General features: G+C 41.6%; 2 protein-coding genes across 5 annotated transcripts in view; both read left to right on the forward strand.

The window, feature by feature from the left end:
* Positions 1-19433, forward strand: part of pparab (peroxisome proliferator-activated receptor alpha b) — a 31340-nt gene extending 11907 nt beyond the window's left edge. For 3 of the 4 annotated variants that reach the window (XM_013270548.3, XM_003443920.5, XM_013270549.3), the window contains exons 2-7: positions 1113-1362; positions 3564-3727; positions 8222-8360; positions 12504-12703; positions 15287-15740; positions 15837-16081. In XM_013270548.3, coding sequence (XP_013126002.1) covers positions 1155-1362; positions 3564-3727; positions 8222-8360; positions 12504-12703; positions 15287-15740; positions 15837-16081 — 1410 coding nt within the window. In that variant the 5' untranslated portion in view covers positions 1113-1154. Of the gene's footprint in view, positions 1-1112; positions 1363-3563; positions 3728-8221; positions 8361-12503; positions 12704-15286; positions 15741-15836 lie in introns of those variants that run through there. The other variant, XM_019361775.2, reaches the window with a different exon arrangement.
* Positions 19434-20191: 758 nt separating this feature from the next.
* On the forward strand, positions 20192-25423 carry yars2 (tyrosyl-tRNA synthetase 2, mitochondrial). Its single transcript, XM_003443832.4, has 5 exons — positions 20192-21230; positions 22131-22298; positions 22455-22610; positions 22918-23088; positions 25091-25423. Exons 1-5 carry the CDS (start codon positions 20443-20445, stop codon positions 25248-25250), a joined length of 1443 nt encoding a protein of 480 aa, XP_003443880.1. The 5' UTR covers positions 20192-20442; the 3' UTR covers positions 25251-25423.
* The last annotated feature ends 512 nt before the right edge of the window (positions 25424-25935 follow it).

The following is a 25935-nucleotide window of genomic DNA, read 5'->3' on the forward strand; positions in this document are numbered from 1 at the left end:
ACATCCAGCAGCTGCTGTCTTGTGGTCATATCCTCACCCTTATCTCACTGTCACCCTCTTCTTCCCCTTGTTTCATGTCCTTAGCATGGCCTGATGGAATGAGCTTACTAAAGATTGACCCACTTTACATGCAGGCGTACAAAGTTGAATTATGCGATGCGGGGGCCATTCCCAATACCATTCTTACGCTAAGCCTAAGAAGCAACCGTGTAGCTCCTGTGCAATTCAGCAAAATTTCATCCATCTATACTGGATGCCAGTCTCTCATGTGTCTTCTAGCCAACCTCAGACCCAGCCTTCTGATTACAGCACAGCCTATAGCTGGAATAACTGTCCTACATTCGTGCCTCCATATGTCTGCAATCCATATTTCTACCCTCAGTCTTTCTCTTACTTCAGCACTAAGGTTTTGTGTGGATATGGTTACTCTACGTGCGGTGAATAGCTAAGGGGAGTAGCGAGGCCCGTGTTGTGTCATAAGATACTCCATGTGCTTCATTCCTTCATGGCCTGCTGACCTATGTGCAGCAGCTGTTGCACATGGGTCAGCGTATTGATGGCCACATGTTGCGTCAGCCCTTCTCATGAGGCCTGAACGTGTTATTCAGAGCTGTTTTGAATCATTTGCACTGAAAGATAATGGAGTTTTACTCAACTGTGTGGATGATGATAAAGATACTGTTAGCGTTTGGTCTCTTAGTCTGTCGGCATACTGAGATATCTGAGCAAGCCTCGGACATTTCAGCGTATATTCATCAGCTGAGGTATCTACTCAGAAGCCTTTACTTTTCTTTAGATTGCCATTTCACATTTTGTGCAGACCCTAAAAACCAAGTTGACCAGAAAAAGTTGGTATTATCAGGTAAAAAACAAATTTGTTAAGAATATCTATTAACTGCTATACAAAAACGATAAACATGATAAACATTATACCTGCAGAACATAAGCATGATGTCGTGGCCATATTGGCAAGCTCATGTAAGCTTTTAGTACAAATACAAATGTAGAAGTCGGGGTGACTTTTTAATCTCTGTCGGCCAGGCCGTGTTTCCATTTGACCTCTTTGACCTCTGTTTGTTTCCCCTCTCTGCATCCTTGTCCCTGGTCTCCAGTTTGATGAGTGAGAGTGCCGCCAGCCTTCTCCCATCACCACAATGGTCGACATGGAGACCCAGTACCATCCCCCCTCTCCCCTGGAGGACTCGGTGCTGGGCAGTCCCCTGTGTGCTGATGACGATTTCATGGGTGGCATGGAGCAGCTCCAGGACATCTCCCAGTCCATCAGCGACGACGCTCTCAGCTCCTTTGGTGTCCCAAAATATCAGTCCTCAAGCAACGGCTCTGATGGGTCCACCGTCCTCGGTAAAATTAAGTGTGATTTCTTTTTGTTTTTAAGAGTTACAGTCAGACTATGAGTGGTTTGCTTTCTCGCTCTGGTTTCATAATGTCCCAGCACCTCAGTGTAATCTCCTTGCCATTCTTGTTGTTGTCAAACCAGGAGTCCTTCAGTTTAGCCTCGTAATCCCTATTTTGCTCCAAATTGAGGTTTAGATAAGAAACTCACTTTGGCCTTTTTAACCTTTTTCTCTTACAAGGCTGCACTGCATTATCTGTTATCTTAATAAACTTTTTCTCAGTCTCCTCTCTCCAGACTAATACACTTTCTAATGCTTTGAGAAATTCCCCTTTTAGCGATCGGTGTGATACCTGAGTCTCCTGATAGATTTCCTGCTCCTTCCATTCGGTGTTTCCACCGTTTTTCCATTTTTCTCCTCTGGCCTTATTCGCCTTTCATCTTTGTGACTCTCTAGTTTTACCTCTTCTTTTTTTTTCCCCTTCCAGCTTTTCTCTTTGCCCCATATCCAACAAGGAATTTACCCATTCCTAAACCACCATGCAAAACCTCTCAGGAAACATCCAATTTGCTTCTGTGTTTCCTCCTGAATAGACGGGGTCTGGGAAATTTACATGTTACAAAAAAAAGAAATGCAAGAAGTAAAGAAGCTGTGAAGAGTACATGTAGAACAGGGAAGAAGGGGGGGTGGAAGAGCACTGAGCATCAGAGAAACATTTGATGACATCACGGAAAAGGCAGTGTGAGGGTGCATGCGATTTATGGGTGTTTAAGAGCGCAAACACGGTGAGAGACAGGAGCAGAAGCTCATATGCTTTCGCTCTCTGCTCTCAGTCAAAACATGTGCACTTGCCCCAAGCTGGAACACAGCTCACTGCCAAATGCTGCTTATCCCTGTGCTGGCATCTCTTGCCAAAACTCATGTGGCTTGACTTAGTGCCACTGTTTTGTACCATTTCATCTGCGCTATTTGTGTACCAAGCAAGTTCTACCAACCACGTTCCCTTTGCAGTGTGGAAATGGAAAGCTGTTGGCAACACGCAGCAAACCCCATGACCTGTCATCCATGACGAGAATCTGTAATAGTACTACATAATAATGCTATGTTTGTTACAGGCAGTACATCACAGCGTGTTAATATCTGTAAGTAAATGCTGTGATGGAACGGGCTGTCCTTGTTGGGTCATACAGGTGCAACTGCGCTTCAGATTCACCGGCTCTTTGGCAGAGAGAGGTGAACGTGCAGATGTCAATGATTGTATGTAGTTTAAATTTCTCAAGTGTGCAACTTTATTTATACATAAGATGAGGCAGCTCTGTGAAATTTTCATTTTTTATTTTTTTTTTTTGTCAAACTTTTGTGCAGTGCTTTTATAACAGAGCGAGGGATTTTCAACATAGCATTTCTAAATATACTAGTTTTCTTCAAAATAATTATTTCTATCTGCACACAATAACAGAGCAGAAAAAGAATTGTCTCACAAAGCAGAAGATGGATATAGAAAGTTATCACAGCATTTCCAGATGAACAAGAACTGGAGTGAGAAGTATCATCAAGAAATTCAAAGAGAGCCACAAAATACAGAACAAGCCTGGCAGAGGTAGGAAGTGAAAGATTTCAAAGACTCTGAAAGAAAACTAGTAAGAGATGTGTTTGAAGATCCCAGAACAACTGCCAAGACACTAATGAGAGGCTTAGCTAAGTCAGGATCTGTAGTCTCAAAGAAGACGGTCACCAGAGTCCTGCACGGGAATGGACTGAGAGCTTGCAGACCAAGAAAACTCCACTTCTGCAGAAGAGACCCCTTCAAGCCAGACTGAAGTATGCGGGCAAACTGGAAGCGCCACCTTTGGTCAGATGAGACGAAATTAGGGTTTTGTTTGTGTGTAAAGTAAAATAATGCAAGGATCCAACAAACTAGGATTTTTGGAAAAGCTTTTTCTTTTCATTTTGTGACCTTCAGACACTCGGCCACTTCTGTCTTTGGTTCTCAGTGATTCTGCCCTCTGTACAAGCTTGTGAATATTCATTTCATTTGAGTTTTTTTTGTGCCATTTCTTACTTCAGTTAAAATTATAATAGCGTTCGTCGACAAATAGTTAAAAAACCCAGATCTGTTTAGTTACCATTATATAGTAGTGTCATTTAGAGCAATATATTATTATATATCAGAGAAAAATGTAATCATGTCCATGCTTGTTTTATTAGATGCGCTCACGCCAGCATCCAGCCCATCATCGGTTGTTTACGGCGTGGTGGCTAGCCAGGAGGAATTGTCATCTTCATCCACATCACTGAACCTGGAGTGTCGAGTGTGTTCTGACCGCGCCTCGGGCTACCACTACGGAGTCCATGCCTGCGAGGGCTGCAAGGTGAGATAAAGATTACGTAAAATAAAGAAGAAGTGCTCTGAGAGCGCACACGGCAAGGCAGCTCACTCTCTGGGCAGTATTTACTTTTAAGAGAATTGTGTTGTATTTTTTATACACTCATTTTGTTTTCTTCTGTGTTTTTAAACGCACTTTAAGACGTTTGTAGTCTGCAGGCTTTTGTTTATTTGCCTCTTTGAAGTTAATATACTTGACATACTCAGATTCTGAGTGTACAGTATTCCCGGATTTATCTATAATTTATATCACGGGAATTTTGTTATATCGCGGGTTTCTGCAGCCTATGGGTATACTGTGCTGTAAGCACATACAAATGTTTTTAAAATACGTAAGGATGTGTCTCAAAAGTGTGTTTAGGAGGGTAGAAAGGGTTTATAAGAGTGTGGGGAGGGTTTTTATGGTTTTAAATATATAAAAATAATCAAATAAACATGGTTTCTGCATCCCGGAACGTAACCCCTCCGATAATCGCGGGAGTACTGTCATTTATTTTTTTCATATGTGGCTATATTACATGTGTAGCATTCATGTAAATGTTGTATAAAATTCCTTTAAATGTTTAATAATTAATGCCAAGCAGGAAAAAAAAACACTTGGCAGGAACATGTACATTTACTCAAATGATGTATTTAAACGGTTTTAACCTGTTACTGTAATGTACAGAACAAAATCTTAATAAAATGAATCATGAAAAGAATCTCATGGCAACATGTTCTTCTCAGTCTGAAAACCTTTGGTGATTTAAATTAGCTATATCTAGCAGTATTATCACTTTAACCTTCAGCTCAAACATGACCTATTTTATGACTTTTTTGGTGTTTTTTTCATACGTTGACAGTACACACCACACCTGTAAGAGTTCTAGTTTGAGAGTTATGAGACTTTTTGTCAGTTTTCAATCAATCATTAACTTGAACTAAAGACCTTGGAGAATGTAAGCAGAATTTTAATGTATCATTAACATGACCAAACTCTACACTCCTACAAATTTTTATCAGCATTGATTCAAAACATTTAAAGTTAGCATGTTTACAAACACTACGGCAGACAATTGCTAAAAAAATCAAACCTCCTCAGCGAATTTAACTGTTGTCGGAAAAGTGGTTCTGTCATTATGCTCGATAGACTTCAGAGGTCATTCTTGCCAGATGAGCGCACTTATCTTTTCACCCTATGCCCTGCCTAATCATTATCACCAATATCCATCCAATCTCCTTCTCCATACGTCACTCTCAGTGAGGCACAGAAAACCCGCTTAACCCACGTTAACCAGTTTCAAAACAGTAAATTATTCCTTATTTTTAGGTATAACACTAAAAAAAAGGGAAAAGCCAGACTGAATCCAGGTGCAGTGTGTGTGTCTTGTGACTAATGATGGCTTATAACAACATCATAAATGTCACATTTGGCCCTTACACATGGTTGCTTATTAGTCTTTCAGTTAATTGTTTACCAGTTGTTGAAGAGGAAACCAAGGCCGTCTTAAGATAAACTAAGGGTCAAAGACGGTGTGACTTGAGATATTTTTCAGCTACTGCTGGCTGTCGCTTACTTCAGGTAAACAATCTGGAAGAAATAGCGACTAAATCGGGGGACGTCTGTACTTTGCCGCTCTGTAAATACACTTAACTTAGATGTATCAGCCATAATGGGGAGGATGGTTTTTGGGGAAGTGATAGAAAAACTCAGATAAAATGGAATAATCATGTGTAAATATGTGTTGTGTGACTGTAGATCAGTGCTTTGATACAGATATATCTGTAGTAGATGCTACCTGAGGTCAGTCCACAGGTCAGCCAGAGTTGTTTTACAGCAAGTCTTAAGGCTGTAAAACAATAAATCAAAGACTTTTCTACGAAGTCAAGGTAAATTTGTTCAGCTTATACCTTTAGGAAAAAGTCATGTCAGTGCATATCTATAAGAGGTGACCTGCAAGTACTAAAGGTTAATGTTAAAACCCAAACTTTGAACATGAGTTGAATGGGTGAAGTCAACATTTCTTGATCATAACCAGAAAATCTAGAAATTGTGCCTTTAATTCTGTCTTGAATTTTAATGACGTTCTCTTAAAGCACTCACACTTGAGAAATGATTATGTAGAGCAGGAGTTCTCACATTTCTGATGACAGCTCACTGAGCTGGAATATATGGTGACTGTGTCACATTTACCAGCTATGTGAGAAGAAAGTGAGTCCTTCTGTCACCTTGTACAATGAGCTGAGTGAGTGACAATGATGGCAGTAAAAGGGTTACTGGGCTGGTGGAAGAAACTGTAGGAAGTATTCAGACTTAATGAAATTCTGAAATATGTATAACTGACTAAGCCACAATCAAAGTTACAGTTGAGGAAAAACAGCAGTAGTTTAGCCAAAATTAAAAAGATGTGAATGAATGAAAAAATATTTACTTTGTTTAAAGTTGATAAAGGTTTTTCTGTTACAAGCTACTGATGATTGCACAGGCAAACCATGGAAGTCTTTATTTCAAAGATATAAGAAAGAAATGTTAATTAACAAAACAAATAAATGAACATGGAATAAAAGAAAGCTATCATATTCACATGAAACAAAAGCTGATGATTTCCCATTCGAAAAGGAGTAGGAGGAAGCTCTAGGTCAGGGGTGTCGAACTCCAGTCCTCGAGGTCCAGTGTCCTGAAACTTTTAAATGTCTATCTGCTGCAACACAGCTGAGTGAAAATGGGTCATTAACAACACACTATAGAACTTGACTGCATGCTAAATAAATGTAAGTGTTTGGAAAATTGTATTTCTAAAAGTACTATTATTGTACTGTGTTCATACACTAATGAGCTGCTGCAACATGAATCAAATGGCTGAATTGCCACTTCAGCATGTAGTCAAGTTTTGCTAATGACCTCCTAATTTTATTAAGGTGTGCTGCAGCAGGGACACAGAGAAAAGTTTCAGGACGCCGGCGCTCGAGGACTGGAGTTTGACACCCGTGCTTTAGGTCATTATATGCCAGGGGTGGGGAACTCCAGGCCTCGAGGGCCAGTGCCCTGCAGGTTTTAGATATCGCCCTGGGTCAACACACCTGAATGAAGTGATTAGTTCATTACCAGGCCTCTGAAGAACTTCAAGACATGTTGACGAGGTAATGTAGCCGTTTGAATCAGCTAAAACCTGCAGGACACCGGCACTCGAGGCCTGGAGTTCCCCACCCCTGTTATATGTGTATAAGTTTTCATTATATAATCAAATCTATACATATATGTGCTAAATAAATATACTTCTCGAATACACAGGCTTTTTCAGATTAATATATATTAGTGCGTGGGGCTGCATGGCATTAGCTGTTCAGCCCCACGCACGGGGTGATCCGCGGTAACTCGCTAACAGAGATTTGCCGCATTATTGCAGTTATGGCGTTAACGTAATTTTAACGAGATTAACGCTGACAGCACTAATATATATATCTTTATACATTGATCTATAATTATTTAAATACACATATCCAACAGTTTTGCTTTTATATACTCAAATATCCATATTTAATGTGAAGCATGACCATTAAGCACCCTGCCTCATCCATATACTTATTTTGAAAAATATAATTTTTTTTATTTGTGTAAAAAATAAAAAAAAATAAAAATAAGGAAACAACAACCATGGAAACCAATAGTTGTCAATAATTTTATGTTCTTGTAACGCGCACACACACACACACACACACACACACCTGTTTTTGTTTAGTTCTTCTCTGATGTTTGGTCAGCGATCAGTAATAGAAACATGACCCTCACCATGTCAGGACATTCATTCAGGATGACACTGGATATAAGCAAAGCCGGCATGCAGCCCACTTGAACGAATCTGAATTTCTTTTCCATCACCGTGTTATTGTATACCTGTTAGTGTGCCAGTATCAGGCTCAGGGTTAGTAGGTGAAAGTCAGCCGGCATTGCGAGCTCACATGACTGTCACAGGTCTGTGTATTCTTACTCCGTACGTGCGTCGTTCAGACTGAGTGTGTACTTTAGCAAACTGATTGACTGAGTTTTGGATGAAATCTTTGAAACCTGCTGTTAGTAAGTAAAGGATAAATGTGTTATTAAGCACCTCCCCAGGACATTTTCCTACCCTTCGATGAACTATAAGTGCTGTTTGGTCCATCTGTTCCTTACCAAAGTTAAATATTGCTTTGTGTTAAGGTTGTGTAAACAGAAGGAAACTGGTGGTGTTGCTTTGTGTACAAGGAGCTGCTTTTACCATGACTGTCATCTTAATACAGTGGGGAGCCGATAATTTTATTTCTGAAACTGGTTGCTGAACGGCTAACTTCATTAAAAGTAAAATGTAAACTCTGTTTTATTTTATTTTTTTATTAACTTTCTCAAAGAATACTTCCCTTTGTGCCTGAGCAGTCTGGTCAAATGAAAACACGTATTTGTTTCTTGTGAGCACTAATTACATTTCTTATGTTCTTTTGTTTACCCCTCCCCTCATCCCTCCAGGGTTTTTTTCGACGGACCATCCGTCTGAAGCTGGAGTATGACAAGTGTGAACGTCGCTGCAAAATCCAAAAAAAGAACCGCAACAAGTGCCAATACTGCCGCTTCCAGAAGTGCCTGTCAGTGGGAATGTCCCACAATGGTGAGTCCTGGGCAGTGCTTCAAGCTCAGAAGCACACATCCACACGTCCATCGTGCTTGTTACTTGTAAACACAGACTGCTTAACAGAGTAGCACAGTTGTGCTGCTGCCAGGAAAGATTGAACAGGCACGTACCCACATAATAAGCACAAATAAGCCATCAGACAGTTGGGAGTTCAGATGCATGTTAAGGCAGGTCCCTAACTGACACCTAATTCAGGTGAATATAGATTTATGTGTCGTCTTCATTTAACCTTTGGACAATTTCCACTCTTTTTATTCAGAAATAGACCAGAAACAAACCTGCAGATAGAAGGCACACCCGTTCTCTGTCTTGGCAGCGCTAGTATCATATTGCATTATAATTAGATTGGCTGAAACTGCTTGACCCATTTGGTGCAGATGTGCGAACAGGAAGGGAAAATCACATGACCTTGTGCGTCCCTCCACCCAATCTTTTTTTATTTCCAGCTTGCAAATACCTCGAGCTCACTAATAGTCAGATTTTGTGCACATTTAGCACATGGAGAACATCAGGAGAGCAAATTATTAAGAGTTTAAGTAGTAAGTATTGCTGATTTATCACCGTTATTTGTTCGTTGATCTTCCGCATAGTTCTATTCACTTTGACACTGAAAAGAAATATTGTGTTTTGCAGCAATAACCTTTATTTCTCTCTCAGTGTAAGGGGAGATATGCATGTTGGAAAACAAGGATTTCACAATTGGAAAAGCTTAAAAGATTCCCTCCTTGGTGTGGGCTGTCTTTCTTTTAAATACAAAAATATTATGTGTGAAATGATATTTACACTCAAAATATAGCACGTCATTTTGACTCTGGGCTAAGGTCATTGTGCTGATCAAAAACATGAGTGTATGTGTTTGTATGAGTGGACTTCTGCTAAAGGTATCAAAAAGGTCAATGCAGAGTGCGTGCACACTTTGCCGATATTCCACGCTGGTGGTAGCGAACCTGTGGACGTGTAACGGCTTTCATTTCCCTCTGGAGAGATTGACCGAATATAGCATTCTGTTTTGAGGTATAGTCTAGGTTACCCTTCTTCTTATGGTTTATGTTATTGACTTCATTGAGCAAAATGTAAGTGAGGACAGGAACGTGAGGGTATTTGAGACCGTCGCAACCTTACAACCTGATCTTTGGCGGTGTGGTGATACCACAGGACCACAGCACGGCTATTTTTGTATGTCTCTTTGTATCGATTTAGAGTCATTTACAGTAGCCACAATAGAAGATCCTCACCAAGGCTTGCATTTTAAGTTTTTTAAAAAAATTTAAACTGTAAACCATTCAGACATTCAAAGTTTAAGCATCAACAGGAAGGTGAAGAGGTTTAGAATAAAAATGGTTACATTTACATTTCAGTCTCGGCATGTAGTTTATGTAAAAGTCTCTGTTTCCAAAACGTAATCGAAAAATGGACTGGTACACCGATCAGGCAGTGATCAGACTGACTCACCTGTTAGTGGGTGGGATATATCAGGGAGCAAATGAACATTTTGACCTCATAGTTGACTTGTTAAAGTCAGGAAAAACGGGCAAGCGAGAGAATTTGAGCGAGTTTGACAAGAGCTAAATTGTGATGGCTGGACAGCTGGGTCAGAGCATCTCCAAAACTGCATCTCTTTTGGGGTGTTCCCAGTCTGCAGTGGTCAGTATCTATCAAAGGTGGTCTATGGAAAGAACTGCGGTGAACCAGTGACAGGATGATTGATGCACATGAGGAGCGAAGGATCGCTAGTGTGGTCCGATCTAACAGACAAGCTATTGTAGCTCGAATTGGTGAAAAATATTTAATGCTGATTCTGATAGAAAGGTGTCAGAATACACAAATCAGTCAGGGATGGGCAGTCAATTTTTTTTTTTGGCTGGGAAACCTTGGGTTCTGCCAACCATGTGGATGTTACTTGACACATACCACCTACTTAAGCAATACTGCAGACCATGTAACCATGTGACCCTTTCATGGTAAGCGGTATTCCCCGATGGCCTCTTTCAGCAGGATAATGCACCCTGCCACAAAGCAAAAATGGTTCAGGAATGGTTTGAGCACAAGTTTGAGGTGTTTGATCTATGAAGGTCTCACCTCTCAGCTTTGAGGACTTAAAGGATATGTTGCTAACATCTTGGTTCCAGATATCACAGCACACCTTCAGGGGTCTTTCCCTGAGGAGCCGGGGCTGTTTTTAGCAGCCAAAGAGGACCAAGACAACGTTATCCGTCATCATGGTATATAGTGCTTTTCTAATCTAAATGAACATTCAAAGTACTTTTTCACTACAAGCTTCATTCACCCAAAAATACACACATCACACTTTGCTTTACCTAAACGCTTTGTGTAACATTAACGTGCACACTCGCACTCCAACGGAGTGCATCAGAGCAACATGGAGTTCAGTATCTGCTCTTTCTTGCCCAAGGATAGCTCGACTGGAGCTGCAGCGGCCTCGGTGAGGGGCCGTCAGTGCGTGAATGCATATCTGATTCAGGCTTAATGACATTTTGAGGTTGTTTCTACTTTTTCGAGGGTGGACAGTAGAGTGGAGTCTCTGCTTCACGATCCTTAATTTATTCCCTGCAGTATGCTGCTAGACAAACATTCTTTCTAAGCATTGCAACAGCACAAAAACTCTTTATTATCAAAAGGGACTGAAAGTTTTCTCAAATCCAGCAACTTAATTCCTCTCGTATTTCATTTGCTGACAAGACGCAGACGGCTCAACAGACTGACGGACTGACCCCTGCCCACCTTCAGCTCCCTTCCACGCTTATCCCCTCATACTGTCTCTTAGGAATTAGACTTACACGAAGCTTAGCATCAATCACTTCCTCACATCTTAATTGGACTTGGCTCCTGGCCAGGCACCCACCATGGAGCTTTACTAGCTTCAGATGATCCATCCACATTCTGAGCAGTAATCTAATGGGCCCTCGTGCTGCCTGCCAGCTCAAGGTCTCATCCTCGCGCAGTCCTCTTCAGTATGCTCGAATTCATTTTGTAAGCAACCATCAATAACAGAATATCTGATTTTTTTTTTATGCTTTTATGGGCTCATAAAAAACAGGCAGTTAGTACAGCTGGTCTCCTCACATAGACGTGCAGATTTGTGTGGGTAAAACAGCTTGTGCACATTTAAACTAGCGAAGAGGGGTTGGAAATAGTTCACCTCTAATCTCATTAGTCAAATGGGATCAGACAGTCTGAGCGATGCCAGCATCCTCTCATAGAGAAATAGCGCTTATTAACACGTTGTTGAAGAACGTTTCAAGCAAATGTTGCCCACTTTGTAATTTGTGCTAACTTATGTCATTACTGTAATGCACAAAAAGTCCATTTGCTTTTCAATGGCAAGCAGACATGTTTACCATCTCTCTTTGTTTTTCTTTTTATCCTTGCATAATGTCACATATAGCACAGGATATTTCTGATGCACTGAAAATTGTTACATATTTGACTGAACCTTCTATGGTAAAGTGTTTTTCCTGACCTTTTAAACTGTTTTTGTTGCTGTAGATTTATTGTACGTGTTCAGGCATAGCGAGATGTTTTGGCAAAAGCCTGGGGAACTAAACTGTCTTCATGAAACCAGTCTCTTGTTTCTTCGATGTTTGTACTTTTATCCGGCTGTAAGCCACTGAATTTTAGCTGGCACCGAGACGGGCAGATACAAGTTAAATTACATCTTTGATTGAGTTCAGCATTGGAAGTTTATGGTGTTATCGTGAAACGCGTTCTGTTGTGTTCAGCTATAAATGCCGTTTTAACTTGTCCATTCCATCTGTCTATTCTCTTCCTCTAAATTCATCCTGTGCTTGTATGTTATTCACAGTCCCTTCTTTAGAATGCAATATAAGGCTGTCTGCACATCCTCTGTGGTGTTTGGCACCAGATTTGCTTTCTGCAATACTACTGTATTAAAGTATTAGCTTTTTGAATTTGCAGAAAACCTTTAGATTTTCTGGATGCATTTAATATTTTGCCTTCATTTTTAAGTTGGCTTGAAACAGTTGTATTTAGCAAGGTGCTTTTACTGGAACTGCGCTTGGTGTAACTGAAATAAATCTATGACTCGACAGTTTTATGTCACCACAAAGTCATCTCCATCTCTCTGTCTGCTGTCCGCAGCCATCCGGTTTGGTCGGATGCCCCAGTCAGAGAAGCTAAAACTAAAGGCGGAAATGGTGACGGTGGACAAGGAGGTGGAAAACCCCCAGCTAGCTGACCAGAAGACCCTGGCCAAGCACATTTATGAGGCTTACCTGAAGAACTTCAACATGAACAAGGCCAAGGCTCGATCCATTCTCATGGGCAAGACCAACACTGCTGTACGTTGATTAGTGAGTAAAGTAATGGGTTGGTGAGTGAAAGGTGTTGGACATGTATAACCTCATATTCGCACGTTCTTCCATTTCCAGCTTTTCCTCATAGTGCGAGGTCATGCGGTTTTGTAACTTTTAATTTATTTTTTCCCGGCTGGAGTGATTGCAGTCTCTTTCTGAGCACATAAAATACATTTTGCCAACTCATGTCTCAATATGACCTGGCAATCACTCCCTTAGAGATTAGACGCAGCCAGCCAATGACAAAAATAAGTTGCTCAACCAGCGGAGCAATTCAGCACAGAGGATGGGCAAGGACTTACTTAAGCCTGTTACTTAGCCTTTCACTGTGCGTTTCCCTTAATGTGTATGTTCTTTTTATCACCCGTTCCCATTCACCCTAAAAGCATTCCCCCCTCTGATGTGCTTCTTTCCTACCGAGGGGGATAAGAAAGGGGGGGGGGATGTGTAGGTGTAAAATGGGTCAAGAGGGACAGAAGCGCGCATCCAAATTCAGGCACAGATCTTATCCACTGCTTCAAAGCTCCTGATGAACAAGCAGGGTGGGTAGAAAGTACTCAGTGATTGAATATTGTTTAACCTACCTTTGCTATCGCTGCACTTTTACACAACTCGTAACTGCCCATAAAAGTCATGTTGTAATTCTTGCCAGGGGTCTGTGTACAAATTCCAACAGTCCGGCATGTTAAATGTACATCTCAATAAGTCTTGTCAAATTTAACTTTATTCATACAGATACTATTAAATGCTTTTAAAAATATATATGTGTATATGCATCCTGAAAACTTGATAAGTGAAGATTAGTATCTCCCCCCTGCTTTGACGTGTTACTCCACTACAGTGTCTTCTGTTTAGAAAACAGTTCAAATGATTGTAATGCCAGTACACATTAGTTCATGTGGACCTGGGAGTTTGGCAAGCAGTGATATAATATAAGGACAGTTCCTGAAAAGTGTATCATGTGACAAATTGGAATCAGCAACAAGTTTTGGAAAACAGTAGTTTTGCTATACCGCTTAAGAGAAATAGAGAGGCACTTTTTTAAAAGAATTCTGCCTATTTAGTCTTTCTTTTAATGCATCATAATAAGAATTCCAGCGAGGTTTACTCAAAAATATGTTGTGCTCAAAAAGCAGAGTATACACGCTTTGACTTCTGGACCTTTTCTGATCTTCTCCTCATCTGAACCTCCGTTATCAAATCAAGGAATGTTAGCGTGACGTAGAAGTACAAAATTAAACACCTCAGCGTCGTGTTGCGCATACCTTCCCTTGTTACTGTAGCCCAGAGTTAGAGCAGCATTCATGAGTCAGAGCTCCGATGTGCGGCAGCAGGTGTAAAGCTGTTCATCAAAATGCTGTAACTTGTCCTCTGTGGGAACAGTGACATAACCGAAACACCCATTAACTGCCCACAGTGCTGTTGTTTGCTTTCTGTACAGGTATGCTCACTGTAAACAGAACTGTACACGGGGCACTGTGCACAATGTTAACATTTTAATTTTAGACATTTTGAATTAAACTCTGTGTTTACGCTGCATTTCTTTGAGCTTTAACTGTGCTTTTAGTTGTGGATATTGTGAGTAACATCTAATTTTTTTTTTTTAAATTGTGGTAGGTTGGTGATTTCTTTGTTGTGACAATGCTTCTTGGAAATACATTTTCTACTGTTGGAAAGCCTGTTTGTTTCTCCTACAGTGGCGCCAGAAAATGACAGAAAATGCATTTGTGGGTTGCGCATATGAAAAACAAAAAAACCCCCAAAAGCCAAATCTTTACTTTCCAGATTTACTGCCAAGAACAGTTGTTACAACAAAGAAATAATTGATCAAACACAAATTTCCGTACTTTTTGTGCTAAGTTTATAATTATACTTACCTACAATCATATATTTCTTATTTTTCTATATAAATATAACTGAATTCAGCAGAAGTTCAAGCATGTAATAGTGAGCTGGTTTTTTCTCAAGCCACCGAAACCGCTCTGACTCAGGGCATGGGCACGGGACCTCTGTGGGTGTCCAGCGGTTTTTGGCACTAGAACAGGATCCTCCGGGCCGCATGTCCCCGTTTGGTTCACTCGGATTTGGAATTAGTGGAATGTGTGCATCAGCATCTAAGTTAAAGTGGGTTTTATCTGTTCAAGTAACTTCCACATGAATTCCAGCATTGCGTTGTGATGAGATGATCACTGTTGCACTTTGTGCCTGTTAGTGGGTTTAATGATGTGGCTGATCGGTGTGTGTGTGTAGCAGTAAAATCAAGGAGAGTACGCGTGTCATCGCGGAAACAAAACATTCAGATGTCAATAAGGGCTCTAGGCTTAGCCTTTCCTCTCGGTGAAGATTATTATCTGTAAACACTCCAGTCAGTCAGTTATTCATGTCGGCAAGTTTGCTGAGTCGGCATGTTCCATGTCAGGTCTCGTCTGACACGAATCGTCTTTTGTTAACAGGCCAAAATCACAGTTCTCGCTCTATAGCCTGTGTTGCATTTCAGCTGAGACACATTTTTAACAAAGCATTGTACTTTTAGTTTTATAGTGATGTGTATTTCCCTACCATCCACAGCCTTTTGTCATTCACGACATGGAGACCCTCCAGCTGGCAGAGCAGACACTGGTGGCCAAGATGGTCGGCTCTGTGGGAGCGATGAAGGACAAGGAGGTGGAGGTTCGGATTTTCCACTGCTGCCAGTGCACGTCAGTGGAAACCGTCACGGAGCTCACAGAGTTTGCAAAGTCCGTCCCCGGATTCTCGAACCTGGACCTGAACGATCAGGTGACTCTTTTGAAATACGGAGTGTACGAAGCCATTTTCGCCATGCTCGCCTCCAGTATGAACAAGGACGGGCTTCTTGTAGCGTACGGCTCGGGCTTCATCACCCGGGAATTCCTCAAGAGCCTGCGTCGACCGTTCAGCGACATGATGGAGCCAAAGTTCCAGTTTGCCATGAAGTTTAATGCACTGGAGTTGGACGACAGTGATCTGGCTCTCTTTGTGGCTGCCATCATCTGCTGTGGCGGTGAGGAAATTTGTTGCATGCATTCTTCAGCATCCTATAAAATCCTTTTTACCTTACAAGAGATGATGATGTTTCTCTCATTTCCATTTCGGCTAGACCGACCAGGCCTGGTGAATGTGGCACACATCGAGGCGATGCAGGAGAGCATCGTGCAGATCCTGCAGCTCCATCTGCTGGCCAATCACCCTGACGACACTTTCCTCTTCCCCAGGCTGCTGCAGAAACTAGCTGACCTGAGGCAGTTAGTCACTGAGCATGCACAGCTTGTGCAGGAGATCAAAAAGACAGAGGACACCTCACTGCATCCACTCCTGCAGGAGATCTACAGAGACATGTACTGAAGACATTGGAGGTATAACCACAGTAGGAAAACAAGAAACCATCTCCTTCTGAGCGGGGACTTGAAAAGAAGAGGAGACATCCACATACTGGGTTTGAACCACTTAACCTCTGACCCTAAAGGGTTAGCTTTGGTGTCTGTCCAGTGTAAGGGAACCTAAAGGTGAAGAAAAAGGAGGCTGATGATTCATTTGGTTTGACAAAGTGCTCTCCACTTCATTGTGTGTGAACCTTATCAGGCAGAAGAATCATGTATGCTAAGATACTTTGTACAGCTGATTGAGCCCCTGTCCAGACACCACTGAATGCAATCTCTGACCAAACTCTCAATGTTCTTTTTTCCATATTTTTTTTTTAAACGTCTGTAAGATGACCTCCTTGGTGAAACCCTGAGTGAGCCCTAATTTGAAGAACAAAAGTGAACTTTATAATTGCCACTCCAGCAGTTTGTTTTACAGCAACGAGCCATATGCCCAAATAACTTAATAACAGCAGCAATTATGCAGTTTAAATCAAGGCAGCTTCTCCTCAATTGGCTACCAAAATGGAGCCGGTTGAGGAGCCAGTGGTTATCAGCACACCAGCCCGCCAACGTGATTCTCAAGCTTTTCATAACCAGACTTTTCTATGGAGTCACCTCCTGAACATAACCGTTTCATCTGTACTGTATGTCCCCGAAGCCATACTTTTTAATGACACAGTCAAAATTGCCATTATTATTATTTTATTTTAATATTCTTGACAAGAAATACGACTTAGTGCTTAAGTTGTCCACAAACTGTACTGGGAATGCTTGGGTAGCAGACCCCAAAGTTCAGACTCACTGTGTACATGCACCACAATGCACTGAAGCACAAACATGCCTGTGATATGTTAATGTGACACTTTTCTAATGGAGGTTTCAAAGGACAAAAAACACATGCACAGATGTTGGCACTCCCTCCTGATGTGTGTTTTGGTATTAAAGGGCTAACACTGTTATTAATCACAATACAACTCTGACACAGGCAACACATGAATTCACTCAGCGAATCTCTCTCTGTTATTGTGTCTAACTGTCTGTTTGGTCCTCATAACACACGTGTTAGTTAAGATTTAAAAATTTTATGTGCACATTTTTCCCTGATGAAAATGTAATTGTTTTTATTTTTCCCAGCTAAGAGAAAACCACAGTGGTATGGCTTCATAGATGACACATATACTTTGTTAGTTGAAAGGTTGTAACACTTTCATTTGTTTAGTTTTCTCTGTGAAATCACTTGGCCAGTTATAGAAGACAGTCAATCTGGACGTATGCAGGTAGAAGAAAAATGAGTCTGTAGCCCTTTTCCCACCCAGTGATTCTCTGGCTTTGGTGTTTTTGCTATCTAACAAAATGACAAAATCGACACATTTGCATGAGAAAGTGCCGCTCCTGCATTTTGTTGTCGTACTGCCTTTAATATAAAATACATACGGTGGACATCAGAGGACCTACGTTAAGGGAATGCTGAAAACATGCATAGTTTTCTGATCATACACATCTGTCTCTCTGTGAGAGAGCGCTACGTCTTTTCTGCCTCATCACCCACACTGTCCTGAAATGATCATTTAATTCAGAGAAATGTTCCTTATGTTTGTAACACATCGCAGCATCGACAGCAGAGCGGGCTTCACATATCTGACGCTTTCAAACTGACTGCTCACCCCAGCTTTTTAACTCTCGTGGTAAACAAGGTACTAATGACGATTGACTTTTGTATTCCTAAGTTGTGAGGTGAATACTTTCAGATGTTTGAACATTTACAGTAAATGTAGTTATGTACTGTATGGTTATTTTTCTTGGCCTAAATGCGTCATGCTTGTCTTTGAATCAAATCATATTTTTATACTAAAGTCTAAATATATATATAACAAAATCTCACATGTGTTTATTTGAAATGGCACAGCTGAAGAGTACATTCTAAATAGACTTAAGGTGTAACAGGGCAACTGGTAATCTGCATATCCATAGATCTGAATTCCCAGTGGTGGGAGGGGTGGGGGGTATTCTTTAAGGTTAACTGCCATTTTTGAAATGGAGAGTCATCTAGACCGTAATGTGCATTCAGTTCCTTCAACTTGCACTTCGTTTCTCTGTCGAATTAAGCACTAGTTTTAAACTGCAAGCATGCGTGGTCTGCGCAGGGCTATACTAGCTTACACGTTTGAGTGGTTGGTTATAAACTTGACCTCCGTGACCTTTTGATTGCCATGAAAAGTAAAAAAAAATAATAATAATTTTCATAGGAAATGTGAAGGCACAGCTTAGCACTGATCATCCAATACTAATCCCTTCTTCTAATGCTCTTATCTCAGGTTGTACATAAGAAAACAAAGGGGGTAATATAAGCACAGATGAGGGGGGGTCACATAATATCTCTGTTGGTTTATAGAGAAACTGAATGCACTCGTAATTTGCCATTAAATCACATGCTATAGCAGTAAATGTGTTGCAGTAATGAGAAGAACACGTATATTGTTTTACAATTCTGATCTCATCATGCTTTTTCTCTTTGTTTTTGTCTGACTTTTCTCACTCGCTGCTATATTGTACTAACTCACCAAGTATTTCTTATGCCATAAGTAGATTACTGATCTTTAAACTGCCTCTACTTGCATATATCTGGTCACAGAATGTCAGACCCACTTCAGCGCAGCTCAGTTTTTAACCTTGCAGAATTCCTGGGACTCGCTCATCCCGGATGTGCTCGGGGAATAACCACAAACCTGTGTGTGCCTTAGTGTATGCCATAAAACACCAGATTTTTAAAAAAGTTTCTTGTGCACACACTTGTAAACTGTTGGCATCTTCAGCTAGATTTAGCTGTTTGTGACACAAAAGGGTCCCGCAGGCAGGAAAATAATGTCACTGTACATTCTATACAATGTGCACCCTTTTGGGCAGTAACAGTGAAGGATTTGCTTTTTAAAGGTTAAACATTAAAAAGAAAACGCTAGAAACTTTATCAACAAGGCAACTCAAAATTTCAACAAGATGTCATGTAAATTTACAAAGTCAGCTTTCCCTTAAGAATGTCTTTTTTGTGTGTTGAACTGTCAAGGGACTTTTAAACTTTTATCAGGGAATCGTAGTCTTCCTTTGTTGAACTAGCTCAGGATATAGGACAGTACTGTTTTCCCTTCCTCATTCACTCTGGAGTGAGTATAGAGTGCTCTGCCTTACAATACGCATACACCAACAACAATACAGATTAAGATTACCTTTATTTTTGTTTTTCAGAACTGAAAGAAAGAAAAGAAAAACTTGGGCTTACTTGGGGCAGCAGTTATAGGATTTAGAAATGTGATTTTTTTTTTCTCTCCTGAGTTAAACTTGTTTCTGTGGCTGTAGTGTCATGCAAAAAGACAACGGAGTCTCCCTTTCGATGTGTCGTTAATGTGTACTGTGGCTTGATAACAATACTGTAAATGTTTGATGAATGTATATTTAGTCATTTAAACGATGAAACAAATTGAGATTGAATGGATTTAAAAATAAAATGATTTTAAAACCTGCTACGTATTCTGTGTTCAAATTTTAGTGGGTAACGCCAGTCAGTGCAAGTTATTTTTATTATGACATTGCCTTATTTACTTTTTATACCAAAGCTAGGTTTCTAGTTCAGATGCAGCTTTACGACACCAAGATGTGCACATACAAAACCAAGGTGCTATCAACAAGACTGCTGAGGGACATTTAACCACATATTAGATGAGCTGTATGTATACTTTTGACCCTGTGGGTCATTTTAAAACTGTCTCCAGCAAACTGGTGTCCAAACTGCAGAACCCTGGTTTTCCTGCTGAGCCTTTTCTTTATGTCCAATTCATCCATGACTGTCAGCCTTCCCATGTGACACACACCATTATCAAGTTCACACAACGGTCATTGGCCTGATCTCCAGCTATGATGAGACTGCATACAGAGATAAAGTGCAGAACCTAATGGCCCGGTGCACCACTAACAGCCTCACCTCACACACACTGTCTCCTTGGTAGCAAAACCAAGGAGATTCCTGTGTACATCAACAACGAGGCTGTTGAAAGAGCCTATAACTTTAAATTCCTCTGTGTGCGTATTAAAGATGAACACTCTTGGTCCGAGCAAAGTAATTTTGTTGTTTTGCTTCCCTGCGCACCAGAGGGGGGAAAATAGCTCAAAGAAATCATTAAAAGCTCAAACTGACCATGACATTCATGCCCACGATGAGTATATGTAAACTGCAGGTTGTACAACCAAGCCTTTCCTTGAGAACCACCGCACCAGAGGGCGCTCTGCTCCTACCAAACGACCCAAGCTTCTACTCAGTTCCACCTCCGTGTTCTTGTCACATTGTCCAACATGGCTGCGTCCGTGGTGGGTATCTGCTGTTATGTGTCGCGGCGTGGATCGTGTAATCTTTTCGGGCCAGCCACTCTTTGCCTCACACTCAGGTCTAAATTTCACTCTTCTTCTTCCGCGCACAACGGGCTGCTTCTCTCTCTGCACAAACGCGGCGTTCTGAAAGACTCATTCCCAGAAAACGCAGCCCAAGACCAGCTCCCCCGGCTGCTTCAGTCCGGTGCTCAGACGGTATACTGCGGATTTGACCCCACAGCCGACAGTCTCCATGTGGGGAACTTGCTCGCTCTCATCGGCCTGCTGCACTTCCGAAGCGCCGGACACCATGTGATCGCGGTGCTCGGAGGAGCCACGGCGCAAATCGGAGATCCGAGCGGGAAGACGAGCGAGCGGGAGCAGCTGTGCGCGGACGTGGTGGAGGCGAACACCCACAGCATCCGGGAGAGCATTCAGAGGATCTTCACCAACCACGAGCTGCACTTTCACGACGGCTCCAGGCCGCTGGGAACCGTGACTGTTCTAAACAACCTGAGCTGGTATAAGAACTGGGGCGTGGTGGGGTTTCTGTCGGAGGCTGGAAGGCACTTCAGGATGGGCACCATGCTCAGCCGCCACAGCGTGCAGTCCAGGCTAAAGAGCGCTGAGGGCATGAGCCTGACAGAGTTCACCTACCAGGTGTTCCAAGCTTATGACTTCCACCACCTGAACCAAATATACGGCTGCAAGATTCAGCTTGGAGGCACCGACCAGCTGGGCAACTTGATGTCTGGCCATGAGTACATTCACAAGTAAATGTTTTTCCAAGCCCACTACTGTTACAGTACTGGGCTAATTAATTCATAATTACCAGTCCCTGAAAAGCCTGCCTGTAGTGAGAGTACTGACAGGGACTAGAAAGACAGAGGTATCTTTCTCCCATATTGGCCTGTCTTCATTGGCTCTCTGTTACATCCACAATCTAATTTAGAAGTCATTCTCTTCTCATACAAGGTCTTCGTTAATCAGGCCCCATCTTATAATAAAGATGACAGTACCGTATCACCCCAGTAGAGCACTTTGCTCTCAGACTGCTGGCTTTCTTGTAGTAGGTTATTTAAAAGTAGAATGGGATGCAGAGCCTTCAGCTTTCAATCCCCTTTTCTGTGGAACCAGCTCGAAGTTTAGATTTGGGAGACAGACAACCTTTCTACCTTTAAGATTAGTCTTAAAACTTTCGTTTTTGATAAAGATTACATTTAGGGCTGGAACAGGTGATCCTGAACCCAGTTACAGTGCATTAGGCCTTGGCTACTGGTGGCTTCCCATGATACACTGAGTGTTCCTTCTTCACACTTCAGATTTATTTATTAGTTATTATTAATCTGTGATTCTCTTCTACAGTATAACTTTTGATCTGTCACATGTACATAACATAGCTCATCTGAACATAGCACGACTGCCTCTGGACTAGGCTATTTTTGTGTGGATAAACCCTGCATGTAGAATAATTTCAGACTCCATGATCATTAGATGCACATACATCAAATTGTTTTGAGACATTAAGTTCGACACCCAATTATACCACCAAGATGTTTTTGGGTTGTTTTGTTTTTTTTTTGCTGTTCTCTCTACCAACCAAAACACACACGTGCTTGCCAGATTTACCTTGAAGGCTGCCTTGAAACACTGAAAACTTTATTTTTCTCCAGAGTAAGCGGCGAGGTGGTGTACGGCCTGACCATCCCGTTAGTTACCAGCACCGTCGGGGACAAGCTGGGGAAAACTGCAGGCAATGCAGTGTGGCTCAACAGAGACAAGACGTCACCCTTTGAACTCTACCAGTTCTTTCTCAGGCAGCCTGATGCCAGTGTGGAAGGGTATGTGGAAGTGAAGGCTGATCACGTTTGTTGAGTTTTAATGAAAGTGCAATATCCAGAAACATCTCATTGCAACCCTGTTTTTGTCCAAAAGTAACTATTCTGTGCACAGTCTGAGGTGTACTATGTGGGCCGTTTTTTTTTTTTTTTTTGTAGGTATCTGAAGTTGTTCACCTTTCTGCCTTTGGCAGAGGTAGAGAAACTGATGGAGCAGCAGAGAGAAGATCCAAGTAAACGCCTCGCCCACAAAAGACTGGCTGCTGAAGTGACAAAACTGGTGCATGGAAAGGAGGGCCTGGAGAGTGCAAAGAGGTAAGAATTGATCGTCTGTGTGTTTATTACTCTAAATTATATATTTTATTTTTTTGAATCCGTATACATATTTTATTCATCTGGAGCTCTTTCAGCTGTAACCTATTAGAGTCAAAGTGTTTAGAATAGCAGGATTATGCTCTGCCAAAAAGTTGAAAGTTGTAGAAAGTACAGTAAGAGCTGTTGAGGAAGATTCCAAACCCTTAACTATTCAGTGCTCATTGCTGTAGTCTTTGCTCGCTGTGGCTGCCCATGTTCTCTGTCTTCTATGTGGAAAGAATGGTCATATCTAATGTTGTCGTTGCAGATGCACCAATGCACTTTATCACAGCAGCGTGCAAGCCTTGGAGGAAATGAGTGATGAGGAGCTTCAGGAACTCTTCAGGGAGGCACCTTTCCATGAGCTGCTGTTGGAGCCGGGGACAACTGTTATAGATGCCTGCCGCAAGGTCGGCGCCATCCCTGAGGGACCCAGAGGGTAAGCACCCCAGTTCTCCTTTATTTAAATGCGGTATGTAGTGATTTGATGTTAGTGTGAGCATACATGCACCCAGAGATCCACAGTGTAATCTGCTGTGTATGGTGTGTAATGCAGTTACACATTCTGGGTAGTAGAGGTGGGGGGATTGATCCAACTGTCGATACCACCGATACCAAAGTTGGTATTTGTATCAGAACGAGAGTAGCAAGATAAGATCGATTCTTTGTTTCTATCCTCTAAATTCAGCATGCAGCCCGCTGAATTTTGTTAACCAAATTATTTTTTAGTAAATGAAACTATAATCTTCAATGAAAAACATCTGAACCTTTTTGAGTTGACTGTCACATCTATTTTATTTCTATCCTGTAGAACACAAGTGCTGAAGAGTAGTGTTTTTTGCAGCAGGTGCAGGAGTTTGTGGTCTCTGTTCTCCACTGGTACCGCTCACAGGTCGCCACAACAACTTCTTTGTGTACGAGGTGTAACAATAACACCCAGTCACGATCACGCAGTCAAATTTCATAAGCTGGTTTCCTGAAAAAAATAAGCATAAAGGTTTTCTTTGTGTTAGCCGGGTTGCAGCTGCCCCTACAGCCCGTGACCATGTAACAGTTTGATGTGTGCCTTTAGTGCAACGATAGCAACCAGTCACATTCACGCTGCCACATTTCAAAAAGCTGTTTTGTAGAAAACAAAAGCGTTTTCTTTGATTCTAGCTCTGCTGTCATGTAGTTACAGCCAAGATAAATGCCACATCTAAGGTGCATAATGTAGCAACAGCCCTGCAACATGTAAACAGTTAAATGTGTCATAATTATAGCTTACCAGCATAAAAATGTCATGATCAGATTAACGTGTTTTCAAAAATGTTGTTGAAAAGTTTGTTTCCTTCTTCTGGCTACTACCCAAGCCGTGCAAAGCTGCAAAACGAACCCAAATCATCAGCCCTCCACCGCCGTGCTTGACAGTTAGTATGAGGTGTTTGTGATATGCTGTATTTGGTTGACTCCAAATGTGAAGGTCAAGTATATCCACATTGGTCTTGTTTATTCAAAGGACAGTTTGCTTGTTTTTTTCTGGAGAGAGGAGGCTTTTTTCTGGTAACCCTTCCAAATAAGACTTGTTAACTCTTTTCTAATTGTACCATCATGAACTTCCGCATTTAAAAATGCTAACAAAGGCCTCTACTGTCTGTGATGTATCTCTTGGGTTTTTTGGAGTTTCTCTGAACATTGCATAGTCTGACCTTGGGCTGAATTTGCTGGGATGTACACTTGTCTGAGGATGGATAGCTCCCTTGAATGTTTCCGAGTTGTGAATAATCATTCTCATTGTACAGAGATGGAGTTGAAATTATTTGGAAATGACCTTATGACCTTTTCCAGTGTTGATTTGTTAAGGCCACTGCTGTCTTTCCTTCTTGGCACTATGTTAACATGTGCCTGAATGCCTCAGACCAGTAAACTGCCAAAACTTTTATATAGGTGCTCACACTTGTAAATGATCAGTTAAGTCCATGTGATTAGCAACACCTGGATCCTCCTCACTCTCTAAATTCCTATGGAAGAATACAGAGTGTACTTTCTTTTTGTACTTGGGCAATAGTGGCTCAAGATTTGGCAGTTCGTCTTGTGATCAGAAGGTTGCCGGTTCGAGCCCCGGCTCCGACAGTCTCGGTCGTTGTGTCCTTGGGCAAGACACTTCACCCGTTGCCTACTGGTGGTGGTCAGAGGGCCCGGTGGCGCCAGTGTCCGGCAGCCTCGCCTCTGTCAGTGCGCCCCAGGGCAGCTGTGGCTACAACGTAGCTTGCCATCACCAGTGTGTGAATGTGTGTGTGAATGGGTGGATGACTGAATGTAGTGTAAAGCGCTTTGGGGTCCATAGGGACTAAGTAAAGCGCTATACAAATACAGGCCATTTACCATTTCACGTGACTTTTAGATCATCTTTTTAAAGATGAAACCCTGTCCTAACTGACGGTGTAAATGTTTGTGTGCAGGTATCAAATGGTTTCAGATGGAGCAGTGTGGATCAACCACACGCGTACAGACAACCCGGAGCAGGTACTGATCCCCAAACTCCACATCCTGGCTAATGGACTCACGCTGCTCAGAGTGGGCAAGAAGAACTTCTACATTATCAAGTGGCTTAGCCTCTGACGGTGCCTTATCAAGCAGGGGACCACTATATTGTAATGGACTAACTGGGAAGGTAGGCGACTACACCTCAGCAGAGTCAGGAAGGATCATTTTTCCCTTTTTTGGATATAAATATGTGTATGTACAGATTAAATGTTTATTTAAAACCATCCTATTAAAAGCGTTTGATATCACGATTGCTTCCTGCTTACTTTGTATGGATATTGAGAGTCGGTGTGATGACCACTAGGGGGCACCATTGCCCCAGAATTAATGGTGGCCAGCCAGCAGCCACAGCTGCAGCACATAGCCTGCTGTGACCTCTTAAGTAAATAATTGCTCACAGTAAAATTAAATTGCATCATTTCTTGCAGGTTGCTTGCTTCTATTTTAAGCAAATCCAATTTGTTTCATCTTGATCAGAACCTGAGGCGAGCATCTTTTTTGACATCACTCTTTTGTTTGGGGTTTTTTTAGGGGTTTTTCTTTTTTTTTTCCCCTTCAGTGGAAAAGTGTAAAACTTGGACGATAAAGAAAAAGAAGCTGGAAAAAGAAGCTTGATAAATTTAAAAACAAACAGTACTTTTGCTTGAAGATCACCTTTTTAAATAGAGCCTTAAATAAGAAAAAAAGTTTGGACATTATTTTCAAATTAAATTCAAAGCAGGGATTTGTACATTATTGTTGACCTGACTTGTGTTGAAAG

This window comes from Oreochromis niloticus, linkage group LG7, assembly GCF_001858045.2.
Source record: "Oreochromis niloticus isolate F11D_XX linkage group LG7, O_niloticus_UMD_NMBU, whole genome shotgun sequence".
Classification (NCBI taxonomy): domain Eukaryota; kingdom Metazoa; phylum Chordata; class Actinopteri; order Cichliformes; family Cichlidae; genus Oreochromis; species Oreochromis niloticus.